A 16078-nucleotide genomic window follows, 5' to 3' on the forward strand; every position below is an offset into this window, starting at 1 on the left:
AGATATTATTTAAAAGGCAGGGATTTAAAAAGTGATTATTGCCGTGTTTTATTTGCCTTTATCTGTAAACCTAATTTTTCTTTGTCACTTTCAGCCAAACAATCATGATAGCATGTGTCAGCCCTTCAGACAGGGACTTTATGGAAACTCTAAATACCCTCAAATACGCCAATCGAGCTAGAAATATCAAGAACAAGGTGATGGTCAATCAGGACAGAGCTAGTCAGCAGATCAATGCACTCCGCAGTGAGATCACACGACTTCAGATGGAGCTCATGGAGTACAAAACAGTAAGCTACTGGGTTTGACTTGGCATTTTGTGATACATTTTGTGAACACAATGATGCCTTTTGTGATGGCTTGCACACGTGTTTCTCTGGAGCCTCCTGTCTGCCATGATAGTGGTCTTCTTCCTTTTGAAGGTAGAATTCTCTGGTTTTCCTTGTGGGTAGCCTTTAATAATGTTTAGTCTATCTCTCAACCTGATTCAGAAGACTTCCTATTTAATCAATCAATTTATTTATTATTTTTAAATTTGATTTTAGAGAGGGAAGAAGGGGTGTGTGTGTGGGGGGGGGGGGAGATTGAGAGAGAGAGATAGAGAGAGAAACATCCATGGATTGCCTCCTGTACAGGCCTGATCACAACCGAGGTATGTGCCCTGACTGGGAATGGAGCCCATAACCTTCCAGTGCCTCAGACAACACTCCAACCAACTGAGACACACCAGCCAGTGCTCAATCAATTTCTTTCTGACAGAGCTGCCACGGAAGGATGCTGTAGAGTAAAAGGATCGCTTTTGCCTTGAGGCTGTTAAGACAAAGCGTTCTTGGTTGTAGAACTGCATAGTCCTGTAATATCCTTAAGCAAATCTCTTGTGTATTTAAGGCTCCTCAACCAACAGGGAAATCTTTTTCTCTCCCAGGGTAAAAGAATAATTGATGAGGAGGGAGTGGAAAGCATCAATGACATGTTTCATGAGAATGCTATGCTACAGACTGAGAACAACAACCTGCGTGTGAGAATTAAAGCCATGCAGGAGACGGTGGATGCACTGCGGACCAGAATCACCCAGCTTGTTAGTGATCAGGCCAACCAGGTTCTTGCCAGAGCAGGTAAGCATGCGGGGTGGGAAGAGTAAAAAGGGCACATTCATTAATCATCTCAAACATTTGAAGTAGAAATGTCAATCTCTGTACAATGAAGTAGAAATGTACAATCCATGATTTTCAGTTAAATGCTTAATTTGTAAATAATACATTCTTACAGGAACAAAATGTGCCCTTTACTTGGCTATTTTTATCTTGCTGTCTGCCTGTGTAGTTAAGGGTGGAACATTTGCTGTAGAACTTGTGTCTTAAAGCATTATTATTTTGTTTCTGTAGCTTAGTGTTTTTCTCCCATTCTGTTTTGTTTAAGTTTTAATTTGAAGGAAATTCTTAACTTCGTGTTTTATCTTGCAGGGGAAGGGAATGAGGAGATCAGTAATATGATTCACAGTTATATCAAAGAAATTGAAGATCTCAGGTACAGTTCATAGTCTGTAAGATATAATGCACATTTTTGGGTTTTCAGTGCAGAAATATTGCTATCTGTTGGGTTTATTGTTTAGTCATTGTTCGCAGTGATATTTCTGCCCTTTGGTGAGGTTACCTTTAGGGGAATAGGTGCTTGGCTTTCCATAATGTCACATCCCAAACATCTTTCCTTCCATCTCTTCCCATATTATGTTCCCATGTTATCTTCCTACTCTGGTTGACATACCCCTCATGGGAGCTTACCTAACCTGACACACAGGACAGGCATGTGGATTGACCTTTAGTGCCTTCTCTCACTAGTTGGGAATGGTCAACATCAATGAATTATCTCTAATTTTTTATTGTTATTGTTAATCCTCACCCAAGGATATTTTTTCATTGATTTCTTTTTTTTTAAAAGAAGGTGAAAAAGAGGAATGCTCTTTTTCATGCTCTTGACTGGAATTGAACCTGGGACCCTTTAGTCCACCGGCTGACCTCTAGCCACTGAACCAAATTGGCTAGGGCTCATCTCTAATTTTAAAAATCTGCTTTTCCAGCTACTCCTTATGTGTGAATCATTGCATCCCTCCACTTTGCCTGCCCCTCTGGTACAGAGGCTCATTCATCACTCACATTTCACACACATACTACAAATGTTCCCTATGTGCCAGGCACCATGCCATGACTGAGTAAGTGTGACATAAACAAGGAGCTCACAGTCTAGGTGGAGAACGTACATGTAGTAAATGGAATGATAGGAAACAGTGAAAGAAATGTCATTGCCTGAGCCCAGACTGGGGGAATAGGGATTGGAAAGAAGGTCAGGGACACTAATCCTTTCTATAATATGTTCAGGTTTCATGGTTTTCATGGTTTGTCCCGATGGCTCAGCTACTTTCTCTTGCAGTAAAACCACAGTCAGCTCCATGGGGAGCATCTAAGTAGCTCAGATCTCATTTCTGTACACATTTGCCAAAAATAACCCAGCGGGAAATGTTTCACAGCTACCCTAACTCTAACACGTCTCCATCTTGTATTTGTGTTCTCTTTCCCTTTCTCTTCCTCTCTTCCTCTGACTATTCTAGAGATTCTTCTTTTTTTTTTTTTTTTACTTTAAAAAATATTTTTAAAATTGATTTCACAGAGGCAGGGAGAAGGCGAGAAAGATAAAAACATTAACAATGAGGGAAAATCACCAATTGGCTGCCTCCTGCATGCCCCCTACTGGAGATGGAGCCCACAACCTGGACATGTGCCTTGACAGGGAATTGAGCTGTGACCTCCCTCGTTCATTAGTCAACGTTCAACAACTGAGCGACACTGGCTGGGCTATTGTAACAATTCTGAAACAGAGTTGAGTAGTGTTTCCACTGTTCTTGCCTCTACTAGGCATATTGGATCCCTTAAGTGTTTCAAAAGCAAAAAATAAATGAGCAGACATCTGATGTGGCAGTAGAGTGACTCTATTAAACTGTTACTTTTGTTCTTATACATGTCTCCAAGCTTTACCTTTTTGGCAGGGATGGTTGGACCACTGGGTACTGATTCTGGTCAGCAGCCAAGTTGGGCTTGCATTTCCATCCTGCCTACTGCCCAAAACTTGTCTTTCTTCATTCTGTAGCACCCATCTTTCCCATTCCGGGACACACCTGACATCTGTCTTTCAGTTCCTGAAGATTCTCCTCCTGCTCCTAGCCTGCTTTTCTTTTATTTCCTCGGCACTGGCCAGCAATGAAGGCTGGTCCCATGCTCTGTTCCCTGTCTTCCACCCTGTTATTCTGAGGCCTTACCTAAGCTTGATCTCTCCTTTGGACAAATGGCTTCACCAGTAGTAGGCACTCTTTCCTTGAAGACTGATGCGGTCATTTCCACTCCTCCTAGTGACTGAAGCAGCATTAAGTATCTTCCTTCTAGTTCTCAACTTAGGACCATTCTTTGTTTTTTGTTCATCCTCACCTGAGGAAGTTATTTCCATTGATTTTTAGAGAGAGTGGAATGGAGAAGGAGAGACACAGAGAGAAACATAGATGTGAGAGGGACACATGGATTGGCTCCCAGGCCAGGTACCTGCCCTCATCCAGAATCAAACCCAGGACCTTTCAGTCCAGGAGCCAATGCTAATCACTGAGAAGACCGGCTAGGGCAAGACCATTCTTTAAGCCATTCATCAAACAGAGACCAATCAGTGATCAAATCTTTCTTGGTGTAGGTTAGTAGCTTGTCCCACTTTCCCAACTCTTCTTTGGGGGGGGGTCCCTCTCCTGAGGAGCAGGCTTGTAGAGTCCCAGCACTGTAATTTACAACATACACATGATTTACACATGGGATAAGCATAAAGGAGCTTTGAATCTAAATTGGATTCCCTGGTTTTAAATGTAAGCCTCTATATTTTTTTAAATATATTTTATTGATTTTACACAGAGAGGAATTGAGAGGGACAGAGAGTTAGAAATGTCGATGAGAGAGAAACATCGACCAGCTGCCTCTTGCACACCCCCCACTGGGGATGTGCCTGCAACCAAGGTACATGCCCTTGACCGGAATCGAACCTGGGACCCTTCAGTCCGCAGGCCAACGCTCTATCCACTGAGCCAAACCGGTCCCGGCTAAGCCTCTATTTTTTAAGAACTGTGTGCCTTTGGGAAAGTTACCTAACATCTCTGAGCTTTGAATCATCTATAAGAATGAGGTAATACCTGCTAGTTTCAAAGAGTTACTATGGGGCTCAAATAAAAGCACATGATATAAAAGTTCTTAAATTCAAAGGTACTGTAAAGATTTGACATGTTATCATTTTTATGTCCAAGTTATCACTTTTTGTTTTTATTTACTAAATCCTGCTCCAATTCTTATTTCTATCAAAAATTGGTCTTAGAAAGACAGCTTCTTAAACTTAACACAAATTTATATATTGTCACTTGGAAATGTTTATATTTCAAGTCTTATCATTCTAGTTGTAAAATAATATCAGTTATCTTTTAATAAATTACATGTCATATTATTTTTTTTGTGAAACAAGAATCATCACTAATTAATTAACTCTTATTTTGGTGGGATTTATATATTTTGTAGAATTTTTTGAAAATAAAAGACAGTATAAACAAAATTAAATCCATAGTCAGACCATTTCTATAACCAATGTTAACAATTGGTGTATCTCTTCAATATTTTTTCAACATATACTTTAGCAAAATTGATATCAATTTTAGCAAAATTGATATATTGGTTTGCTATCTATTCTTTGAAATTGGACAAGCTATTATGAGGATTTTAAAAATGTTGCTAACTCGTTTTCTAACATGATGGTTGCATGGGTTTTATATAATACTCTCTTCTGTTTTTAATTGATTTATCAAATCCCCTATGTTAGATTATTATATTGTTGTTAGCAACTTTTAGATAAAATAGTTATTATTTGTTAAATACACATCAGTCAGGTGAGTTTTAAATTCACTGTATTATTGATCCTTACAGTAGTTCTAGGGAAGTATATATTTTTCATCTCCATTTTACAGAGGAAACAGTGGAGGCTTTTAGAGAGGAATGGTCCAAGATTTAGTGGATCACAGAGCTGAAAGGCAAGCCCTCAGTCAGCTCCTTCCCAAGGAAGTCTGGGTATTTCCTTTCATGCCTCACTGCTTAGCCTCCTGTTAAATGAAATGCAGGCAGCAACTAGTGGATGGGTGGGTGAGTCTGAAGGGAAAGAGAGACTCTCTCTCTACAGCCCATAAAAATAAAAACAATTAAAAAAAAAAGCAGGTTCTGCTAATGTAGCATGGGGTTTGTGGAGATGAGCCCTAAAGGTTTTAGCCTTAATCAGCACCAAGATTAAAGAAACATTGACTATGCCTCTACCAAATGCAAACTTCCTATATAATAAAAGCCTAATATGCTAAGTGTCCGGTTGTCCAGTCCTTCGTTCAACCAGTCAAAGTGTAATATGCTAATGATATGCTAAGTCCACTCAACCACTTGCTATGATGTGCACTGACCACCAGGAGCCAGATGCTCCAACTGGTAGGTTAGCTTGCTGTTGGGGTCCTTCTTTTTTTTTATTTTTTTTATTTTCTTGTCAATCTACACCTGAGGATATTCTTTTCATTGATTTTGAGAAAGATTGTTTAGAGAGAGTGGAAGGTGAGGGAGAGAGAAGGAGAGAGAAACATCGATGTGAGAAAGACACATCGATTGGTTGACTCCACACATGCTCTGACTGAGGCTGGGGGATCGAACCTGCAGTCCAGGTATGTGCCATTGACTGGAAATAAAACCCATGACCTTTTGATGTGCAGGTCGATGCTCTAACCACTTAGCAGTACCAGTCAGGGCTTTGGTTGCCTTTTTGTTTTAAAAATGACATAATTATATTTATGATTTCTTTAAAATAATTTTGAAGTCACTTAACCTAGAAGTTTGTACACAGCTATTCAACCAGTTAAAAATATTATAATTATTGTTCTGCTCACATATGATACCAGATAATTAAGCAATTTCATTAAAAATTAGTAGGACAGTAACTGGAAACATATATTCATTGATTTCTATACATTCCACCTCTAGCCAGTTTCAACAGTGTCATGAATAATTTCAGTAGATAATGAAAAAGCACAGAATTGACTATGACTTTGAGAGCTTAATAGTTGCAAATAATCTAGCATTTTCTCTGAAATATTTGTACATATGGCAAAAGTGCTTAGTATTACAGTTTTGAGGTAGAGTGTAGTAAGTTTTCTTTTTATAGCCCTATCTCAGTTACCTTTGCCAAATGTCCTTGGAAATCTGTTATATTGAAGTAGAGAACAGTGTTCTTGATGGTTTCAATCAAATAAAAATAAAGAGACTGGCCTGGAGGACTCTCTGACCTTCTTTTGGTCTCAAATCCAGGGTCATTCTGTAGTTTTGCATATTACTGACAAGACATTCATTATTCTTCTGTTGTTAGTAGAATGTCTTGAGCAAACAAAAGAATTCTTTCAATTATCAGACTCAGGTTCCCTTGGAGATATCATCTTTTCCCATGACATATGCAGGAGCCAGACGTCTCTCAGACAGTTAGGGGCAACTTTGACTAACTGTTCTTTGCAAAGATTTGGGAATGCTATTGTAGCTTGATGAATGAGGAGCTGAAAGGTTGGGAGCCATGCTGCTTGCGTAGGTTAAGTTTAAATGATGGCTTTGCAAAGATGGGATAACTAATGCCTAGTGGCCAGAATGCAAGCAATCTAATTGCTCTTGGCACTTTTGAGCATAAAGAGCGTGATTTTAAATTTGTAATTATATAACCAGGGAATTAAAAAAAATACCCTACACATTAATGTTTGTGAACACATTTATTTAAAAACAAAACCTACCTTGTAGCAACGTTGAAAGACATTCTGGAAATATTTTTTCACATGCAAAACAACTCAATTAAAATGCCTATGTATTCCTGCTGTGGTCACCTTCTTACGCAAGCAGAAAGTAGAATGGTAGCTGCCAGGGACTGGGAGAAGAGGGGAGTGAGGGGTTCGTGCTTCATGTATGTGGAGTTTCAGTTGGAGAAAATGAAGTTCTGGAGATTGATGATGATTGGTTGCAACAACAGCGTTAATATACTTGGTGGTGCAGGACTGGTTAGGGCGGAGCATTTTATGTTACGTATTTTTGCCACAATAAAAAAATGTTTCCTATTTAAATATGTTTTTTATTCATTAGGGCAAAGTTATTAGAAAGTGAAGCAGTAAATGAGAACCTTCGGAAGAACTTGACAAGAGCCACAGCAAGATCACCGTATTTCAGTGGACCATCCTCTTTCTCTCCCGCTATACTGTCCTCAGACAAGGAGACCATTGAAATTATAGACCTAGCTAAGAAAGATTTAGAGAAGCTGAAAAGGAAAGAAAAGAAGAAGAAGAAAAGGTAGTGTTTTAAAAATCACTGGTCTATGAATTCTTATTTTATCCCCCTCTTTACTTTTCAGGATATTTTAATTTGCGATTACAGTGAGTATACATGGTCTCATAAATATATTAGTAAATAAAATGCCATTTAAATTAGCTGACAATTATAATTATGCTTCTAATATTTTATCTCTACTTATATGTAAAAAAGTTAAACTATGATATTATGGTAATGAATTTTATTTCCTCTATGACAAGGTAAAATTACTACTCGAGACTATTTTATTATTTCTTCAGATAGCTGCTTTTGCATTCCATTCATCTTTCTTTTCTGCAAAGCTTGCTGTACCATAATGACTCAATGTTTTCATCCTCCTCCCTCCCACCCTGTTTTCTAATGCGATTAAATAGTCTCATGGATACATTCTAGTTCCTGTCTAGATTAGTTTAACAAAAGGCTAAACCTATCCATCAGGCTGTCACTTAATATTATTGGGTTTCTTAACTATTTTCTGCCGGGCTTCCAATTTGATTATATGACAGTTATTTATTACCTAAATCTTCCCACAAGGAATTATTCACCTTGCACCACTGTTCTAGGTTTTCTTTTCCTTGCATCCTGATAATATCCCCTCCTGAAATCAACTGGGTGCAAAGAAGAGGGAAAAAAATAAAATTTGACCATTGATAGTGTATGAGTGGTTAAATACTCATAAATTCTTGACATGTTTACATATGGATTCTATGGTGCAGTCAAATATACTTTGAACTTGCCAGTCAAAATAATTTTAAGCATTTTTGGCTAGATATTCAAAAGGAAGTACAGCTATCTTATTTACCAAGTGTTTGTTACAGGGGATGCACTTCGTAGAATTATTATTGACATGTAGTCTACCTACTGCTTTGCTCAGTTTATTTAGAAATTTATTTAGGCAACCAGCATTTCTTCCATTAAAAAACAAACAAAACAGTTGGTCAAAGTTATTGGAGGCAAAATTCTTCATATTAATTCTGTTTGTGTCCTTGAGTTTAAAAGGAATCATTGAAATAATTAAAATAAGGAGTTATACATCTGTAGTTAGAAGGCATTGCAATTGAAGTTGGATTCTTAAGATACTGATATCTTAGCAGGTGCTTTTCATGGAGGCTGATTATGGCAGCTTTAAGAAATATATAATAATGCCCTTTGGCTCAGTGGATAGATCGTCAGCCTGCAGACTGAAAGGTCTGATTTCGATTCCAGTCAAGGGCACATGCCTTGATTGTGGCTGGATCCCCAGTAGGGGCTGTTCAGGAGGCAGCCAATCAATGATCTCTCTCATTATTGATGTTTCTATCTCTCTCTCTCCCTCTCTCTTCCTCTCTAAAATCAATTAAAAGTATATATATAATGATTCCCTCTTATGCAGAGCAATTAATAATGATCATAGAATTATCAAAACCACTGTGACCCAACAAAATGAGACTGATGCACATGACTTATGATTTACTTATAAAATCTAATTCTGCAGTTGGTCATAATGTCAAAGTTATGAGTTATTTTTAAAGGATTAGGTGGTTTGTGTTCATGAATAATAAGTACAACCAAGGGTACATTTCCCAAGGTTCTCTGTTTTTTGAGTTAAATTCAGAAATGTTACTGTATCACCTAATAAATATAAATAAATGAAAAGAGACAGGATCCCAATAGAAACATAGGCTTTTTTTGACATGCTTGCAGTGATCATAGATAATCTCAAATCAATACCTCTGATGCAGGTTATTTTTGTGACAATGCAGAGTTGTAAGCATTTTGACTGATAAATAGTATGAAAGGAAAAACATTTTATTGTTAAGATTTGTGTCTGTTGCTTTACTCTGGAACTTGTAACCACTTCAAGATAAAAATATTTAATAATTTCAGTTATTCTTTTAGTTGTAATAATTACTAAGTTGAAAATAATAGCAGATTTAATACTAGAAAGAACTCACCAAACAACTGATTTTAAACATGGAAATACAAGTGGGAGGAAAAGTTATTTCTTAACAAAAAGTGTTATGATATTTTAAAAAATTTTGAGGAGAAAAATAAGCCAGATAAAATGAGAGATATTATTTTAATATGTGAAAAAAGTGTGAGAGTTTAGAATTAGAAAAACAAATGAATACTTACTAAAGATTAATAACTCCTATAAGTGTTTTTAAAAAATGCTTTATAAATCATTTTCATACACGTTAGTGTGTCTTTGTAAAACAGAAACCTATATAATATAGTGTGAACCCATAAAAATGTTGAGTACCGTAGACTGTATAACTGTAAAAACCTTTAGAACCAGTTTAAGAATTTACTTAACCACAAATATAAACTTGTTAAGTTTAATAGAATTTTTCTTACCACCCTATTCAAACGTTGTTGTGGATTAAAAAGTGAAAACCAATACTATTTTACTAGGTTTGATAAAGATTTTGTTCACCATCAATAACTTTTAGCTATAGAGCCAAATAACTTTTAGCTGCATGTAATGTTCCTATTTTTAAAATCCAGGTAAGCTCTCATTTTAGCCAGAGGGTTTGCTGCAGGTAAAACAAGTAATAAAGATTTCCAGAAATGTTGACAAGGACATCAGGTTTACTAAAGAGAGTTGATAGCCTTCCATAGGAACTTGATGGAGGTGATAGCTCCTGCCTGGGTATGTTGTTTTTAGTCAAGTTGTGTTACATGCCTCAGATTTATTTATTTTATTTATCAGAGAGACGTTACAAAATCTGGGTTCTGCAAAAACTGGTTTGGCTCAGTGGATAGAGCGTCGGCCTGAGGACTAAAAGGTCCGGGGTTCGATTACGGTCAAGGGCATGTACCTTGGTTGTGGGAACATCCCCAATATGGGATGTGTAGGAGGCAGCTGATCGATGTTTTTCTCTCATGGATGTTTCTAGCTTTCTATCCCTCTCCGTTCCTCTCTGTAAACACTCAATAAAATATGTTTTAAAAATATTTTTAAAAAATCTGGGTTCTGCCTCAGTCTTACAGATACAGTAAAGTTCAATTAAAAATTATTTGGAACTGGACTAATTTTTCTCTTAGAAAGTGTTATAAATACCTAGTGTCCAGGTTTCCTAACTCACACAAAATGATTTTTACCCCTTTTATAGTGTGAAAGCAAGTCAGAAGGGAATAGAAAAAGACAAAAGGGGGAAAGAAACTTTCACTTCATGGGTGTAGCCAACCTTTGGCTGGGGGAGGGGAGGATGTGAATTTCTGCCTTCCTTGTTTTTTCTTATTCCCATCTACTGACTTTCTGTATCCTCCTGCTGCCTCAGTCCCTGTGTCCATTACACAGTCAGTTCTCATTGCAAGTCTCCAAATGACTCCCAGTTTAAAAATCATCTGCTTTCTTCTGATTGCTTTAAATTCATCCTTGGGAGCGAAGCCATCTGACAGAAGGAATTCATGCCAGTGGAAATGACTTATAACCAGTAAGTTTCTTTTCTAGGGATGTCTGTAATTTTGCAAGAGGAAACATTAATCCAAACACTAGGATTTGGGGCAGCAACCCCATCAAGAAAGAAAGAAAAAAAATCCAGTCATGTAGGAAAGAATTGTTTTATGACCACCTTTTGGCTGAGAGTTCCCAAACCTGTCCGGGCTCCACCTTTGGGTTCTCACAGCTGCTTTCTTCCCTCCCCACTGAATCCACATGTTCTTTAAAGCTCCATGCCTTTTAATTTACTTTGTTTTGTGCTGTTGGTTTTTGGTTTCAGTGGCTGCTCTGACAGTGTAAGTGTTGGTAGGAAGAACAGCTACTGGGTCATTTTTAGCTGAGTGGCATTTGTGTTCAAGGTAGACATCCTGCGCCCTGTTTTACATGCAAGTTTCTCCCTCTTTGGCATCAGAGTCTGTCAAAGCTCCAACCAATAGTCAATATGTGGCATTTTAAGGATTGCTCTTTTACCTTTGAGTGGATATGTAAAATAGGTGAAGATAGTAAGAAAATAAGGGAGCCCTCGTCGGTTTGGCTCAGTGGATTGAGTGTTGGCCTGTGAGGGTCCTGGGTTCTGGGTTCCATTCCAGTCAAGGGCGTATGCCCGGGTTGCAAGCTTGAACCCCAGCAGGGGTTGTACAGGAGGCAACCGATCAATGATTCTCTTTCATCATTGATGTTTCTATCTCTCTCCTTCTCCCTCTCTGAAATCAATAAAAACATACTCAAAAAAAAAAAAAAATAGAAGAAAAAGTAGGGAGAATAATTGAATAGACTATATTGCCTGCTTTTCAGTTACATAAACATTTTAGAATGGTTAACAAGATTTGCACTTGCCGCTCTGCCTGCCCCACTGCCCCCTCAAATAGAAATATTGTAATGGAACTAAATAAAGTAAAAATGAAGTTCTTTTAAGTTATGGAGAAGTACCAGATTATTAGCTTATTCTCTGACCCTCCATTGTCTTTTTGAACTGTTGATTGCAAAGCTTTTCTAAAAAGGCAATTGGGAAAACACCTAAAGTGTAACTACTTCTTAGCTCATTTCATCTGTAGATTTTAAATATAACTCTCTTGTTTAAGGCAAGCAAAAATTCTTCATATTGAAAATAGAAAATTTGGTTTGTTTGCCAATGGGCCATATCTTTTGAGCCACTATAGCTCATTATTATCAGTATGTGACTAGATTAGAAATAAAGTATTTTTGCATTTTTTATGTATAAAGAAAGTCTATGATTCACACATTTATCCCCATGTTTTTGGATATCTAGCTTTAAATGACTTGCACTGTTAAAAAAAAAAACCCAAAACTTAAATTTACTCATCAGACTGTATTATATTTGTATTTCGTGGTGTCAGGTTGAAATTCTAGAAACAGATTTCTTAGGCAATGGCTTTCCTTTTCTATTTTAGCCATTATACTGACCTTTGAACCCTGGTGACTATCACTCTGTTGATGTGTTTTTTTTTTTCTCAGAAAGATTGCTAGTCTCTTCTTGTAATAGCAGTATATAAGAAAAACAATCATAGACCAAAAAGCAAAAATCACATGTGAGCACATATGTTACAAAATTAAAAGGAGAACTGGATTGATAATTCATATCTAAGACTGAGTCTCCTTATTGTAAAACTATTGATGACTCTGGAAGATGCTTTTGGAATTCTGGGCAGAAGGGGAACGTGTCAAGGACATATACGCTTCTGCAGAGCCTAGTACATCTCTCCTTTTGTCTACATGACAAATATTGGTATTCAGTACATTCCATTGAGTAAAGATGCCCAATTCTGCATATTCAATGTTCTTTATATTTATTTCAAAGCCTTTGAATACATACTTATAGTTTTTTTTTTAATAGTTTTCTGGTTGAAATATAATCTTACTAATGGAAAGTACTACATTTCCCATTTTATTGCCACCTTTGTGTTAGATGTCCTTTTGTAGTTAGTTTTTAATAATTAGTACAGTGAGATTATGAGATTTTAATTTTAATTAATAAAATTAAAGTTTTTCACTAATATCATAACAATCACGCTCATTTGACCATAATACCATTTCATGTATAATTTTGAAATAGGATTTTTTTTGGATGTAGTGATGTTCACATGTAGTATATTAAAATAGAAATCAAGTTTTAAAAGTAGTATTCTAGTATGTAGTATTAATGGTAATTTCATAGTATGGTATAAAGGCATTACTTTTTGAAGTTTTTTTAATGGTGCCATAAAAAGTGCTTCTGTAAAGATTTAAAAGGCAGAGGATATCATTGAAAGTAGGCCTTTGTGGGAAACTGAGAAAATTGATCCACTTCAGACTTAAAATAGCAATGGCATCCAAACAGTCCTACTATTTATATAAATTGAGACTTTATATTTAATTGCTAAATAATTTCAACTGATAGTCCACATATTCTTCTTATATATAATGCTGCTTGTTTTTCTACTTACTTTTTATTCTTACAAAATGTATTGCCTTTTTACTGTGTATTGTCCTTTGATGATATCTTTAAAATTTATTTTAAAGTCTTCAAGCTCATGTTTCATTTTTACCTCCTTATCACTCTCGCTTTTTACTGTCTGGTTTGTCCTTCATTGGCTTGGCCTTCCAATACTGTGCCTCGTGATTTTGAAGGCTACAGAAACTTGAGGAAAGCAATCGAGAAGAAAGAAGGTTGGAATATTTCCCAGGTTTTTTTGTTTTGTTTTTTAAAATTAAAATGTCATTTAAATTCTTAGTTGCCGTTCAAGAGGAAATGTGTTATAGAATTATAAATTGTTTCAGACAGGTTTAGCTTGGTGCTTCTAAAAGTGATGTTGATTTTGTAAAATTAAAAATACCAAATATATTTTGATAATATTTTTTAAGTATTTACATTAATTAAAATTCAGGCAATTTCATAATAAACTACCATACTTATGAAGGAGACTTTTTTTAGGTTAAGAAATTACCCTCATTTGGCTTTCAGAATGTATCCTTTCAGAAACTTGTTAGCAGACTGGGAATTATTATTTGGGTGGGAATTGTCATTTTGTTGCAGCCCATGCTAAACCATGGGTGGGAACTCTTCCTTATTTGGTCTAATCTTTGTTGAAAAAAAATATTAAAATGTCAACAAAGCAAAAGGAAACTGTGGCCTTAAGACAGACACGATTTACAAAACATTTTTAAGGTTCAATTAAGAAAACATGTTTTAAAATGTATTTGAAGTGAGCATCAAAGACAAGAAATCTCTGTTTTTTCCACTTGGAATTTGAGCAACATTTAGAAGTTACAAAATGTTGCATTTATCTATATAATAAACACTTGCATTTTAACTCATTCAGAATTTTGGGTATTTAAAGCAAGTCATTTTTTTACTCCTTGAAGAATTTCTCTTCATATATTTTTTAAATAAACTCCCAGACTATATAATCAAAATGATATAGAAAATAAACTGGTTTTAATAATATTTATGTATTTTAGAAGCACCACTCTAGAAATGTCATCTCATCAAATAAGCCTTTTGAGAACATTTGCTATGCAACACTGAGGTAAAGGAATATCTTACTTTAAGCATGAGAGCTTAAAAATTATAATCCCTTGAAAATTATTTGACAAGTTACATTTCACCATTATATCCTACACATATGTTATTCTAACATTTCTGTAATTCTATTCTATAACTCTGCAACTTCTTTAAAGTATTCTAAAATGAGTCACACTATAACTTACCTGATGAGTACATATCTAGGACATTATATTTATCATTGGAATTCAACTAAGGGCTTAAAAATGTCAAATATCTTCTATTTTTGAAAATAAGGTGCATAGTTCAAGTAGTGTGTGGAAGCATTTTTCCACCTGAAACTATTTAAGCCCTTTTAAATGTAGTTAGTGGAGTGTTTGCTTCCAACTTTTATATCCTCCATAAAGGAGAGCGAAAGCAGAGCAGTCTGATGTTCTAGGACAGAGCTTCTCGAACATGCACAAGCATCCAGCTCACCTGGGGAGGGTGATGAATGAAGGTTCTGGTTCCTTAGGACTGAGGTGGAGCTGAGAGTCTGCATTTCTAAAGGCTCCTGGTTGATGCTAATGCTCCCCCCACTGTGGACCGAACCTTGAGTGCAGGATCTAGAACATTGGCCTGGGAGACTCAACACCTGGTTTGGTTCCGTTGAGTGGATTAGCTTACCCAGGCCACAGTTTCTTCTTTGGTTGTCAATAAAAATGTTGACACGGGTTGTCAAATGTTAAAGGGGTTCAACCACACGAGCACATGTGTTTCTTCTAGCTCCAAGGTTCTGATTCTATGTAAAGTGCAGACTTCAATATCTTTCATTGCTGCTTAGGTAGTTATTTTACATATAATTTGCCCAGTTTATTGAGGAAAACTGAAATATTTGAAGTGCAGTAATTATAAAGCATCAGCTTGTATTTTAAAAGTTTAAGCCTTAAACGATTTATAAGGGTAAATTAATAATGTAAAGTTACAACGGATTTTTCTGCATCAGCATTGGCACGAACAGCGAATAATATGAGTTGACTTTATATTAACTAAGTAAAAAGTAACATTTGTTAAACTGGAGGAAGGGAGAGGGTGTGTTGTGTCAAGAGTTTGGAATAAAGTGGTTTTATAGCTATACCTGAGGAAAAGAGAATTTGAAGTAATGAAGGAACCAACAATAACAGTAATAACATATGCTGCAACAGCTGTAGGTGAGGAAAGGAGACTGCATAGGTGAGGGAAAGGGGAATGCTGATGGGAAATACCTTTCCTAACACATTCTCCTTCCCTAGCCCTTAACTTCAGTCCTGTCTCTCAACTATAACACAACAGTGTTATGGTACTGACCTTTGAATGGAATGATTGGATGAATTCCCCCTCAAACCCCCCCGCCCCCCGATTTTCAGCTTCAACTGCATGGTGGTAGAAAATCAGCAGTTCTACTATAGATAGTAGAAGTGATGCAAGATAGGCACTCAGTATACTTACCCTTTCCCTCTCACAGAATGATTTAACAACATTCATGGAACCCTGCTATAATTTACTTGGTTCCTTTCCAGTTAAGATTGTTTCACTGCTACTGCTACTGCTAGTTTCTTCTCATTCTAGACATCTGTCTTCCATGCATCTCTATGCATCTTTCAATTGAACACCAACATAATTAGTGTGACCTTTAGGCAGAGGTGCAGAATGGAGGTGTTCAAGCACATTCATAGGATTAATGTATTTAACACTGAC

The 16078-nt window shown here is 36.4% G+C and overlaps 1 protein-coding gene across 19 annotated transcripts in view; it reads left to right on the plus strand.

Moving 5' to 3' along the window:
* KIF21A (kinesin family member 21A) overlaps positions 1 to 16078 on the plus strand; it is a 136146-nt gene that overhangs the window by 74707 nt on the left and 45361 nt on the right. For 9 of the 19 annotated variants that reach the window (XM_084877829.1, XM_084877816.1, XM_084877827.1 and 6 more), the window contains exons 8-12: positions 95 to 290; positions 926 to 1115; positions 1464 to 1527; positions 7215 to 7418; positions 13489 to 13527. In XM_084877829.1, the coding sequence (XP_084733955.1) occupies positions 95 to 290; positions 926 to 1115; positions 1464 to 1527; positions 7215 to 7418; positions 13489 to 13527 (693 nt within the window). Of the gene's footprint in view, positions 1 to 94; positions 291 to 925; positions 1116 to 1463; positions 1528 to 7214; positions 7422 to 13488; positions 13528 to 16078 lie in introns of all 19 variants that reach the window. The other 10 variants (XM_084877817.1, XM_084877826.1, XM_084877831.1 and 7 more) reach the window with 2 other exon arrangements.

The sequence above is a fragment of the Pipistrellus hanaki genome (assembly GCF_964339955.1).
Source record: "Pipistrellus hanaki genome assembly, chromosome: 3".
Lineage (NCBI taxonomy): Eukaryota > Metazoa > Chordata > Mammalia > Chiroptera > Vespertilionidae > Pipistrellus > Pipistrellus hanaki.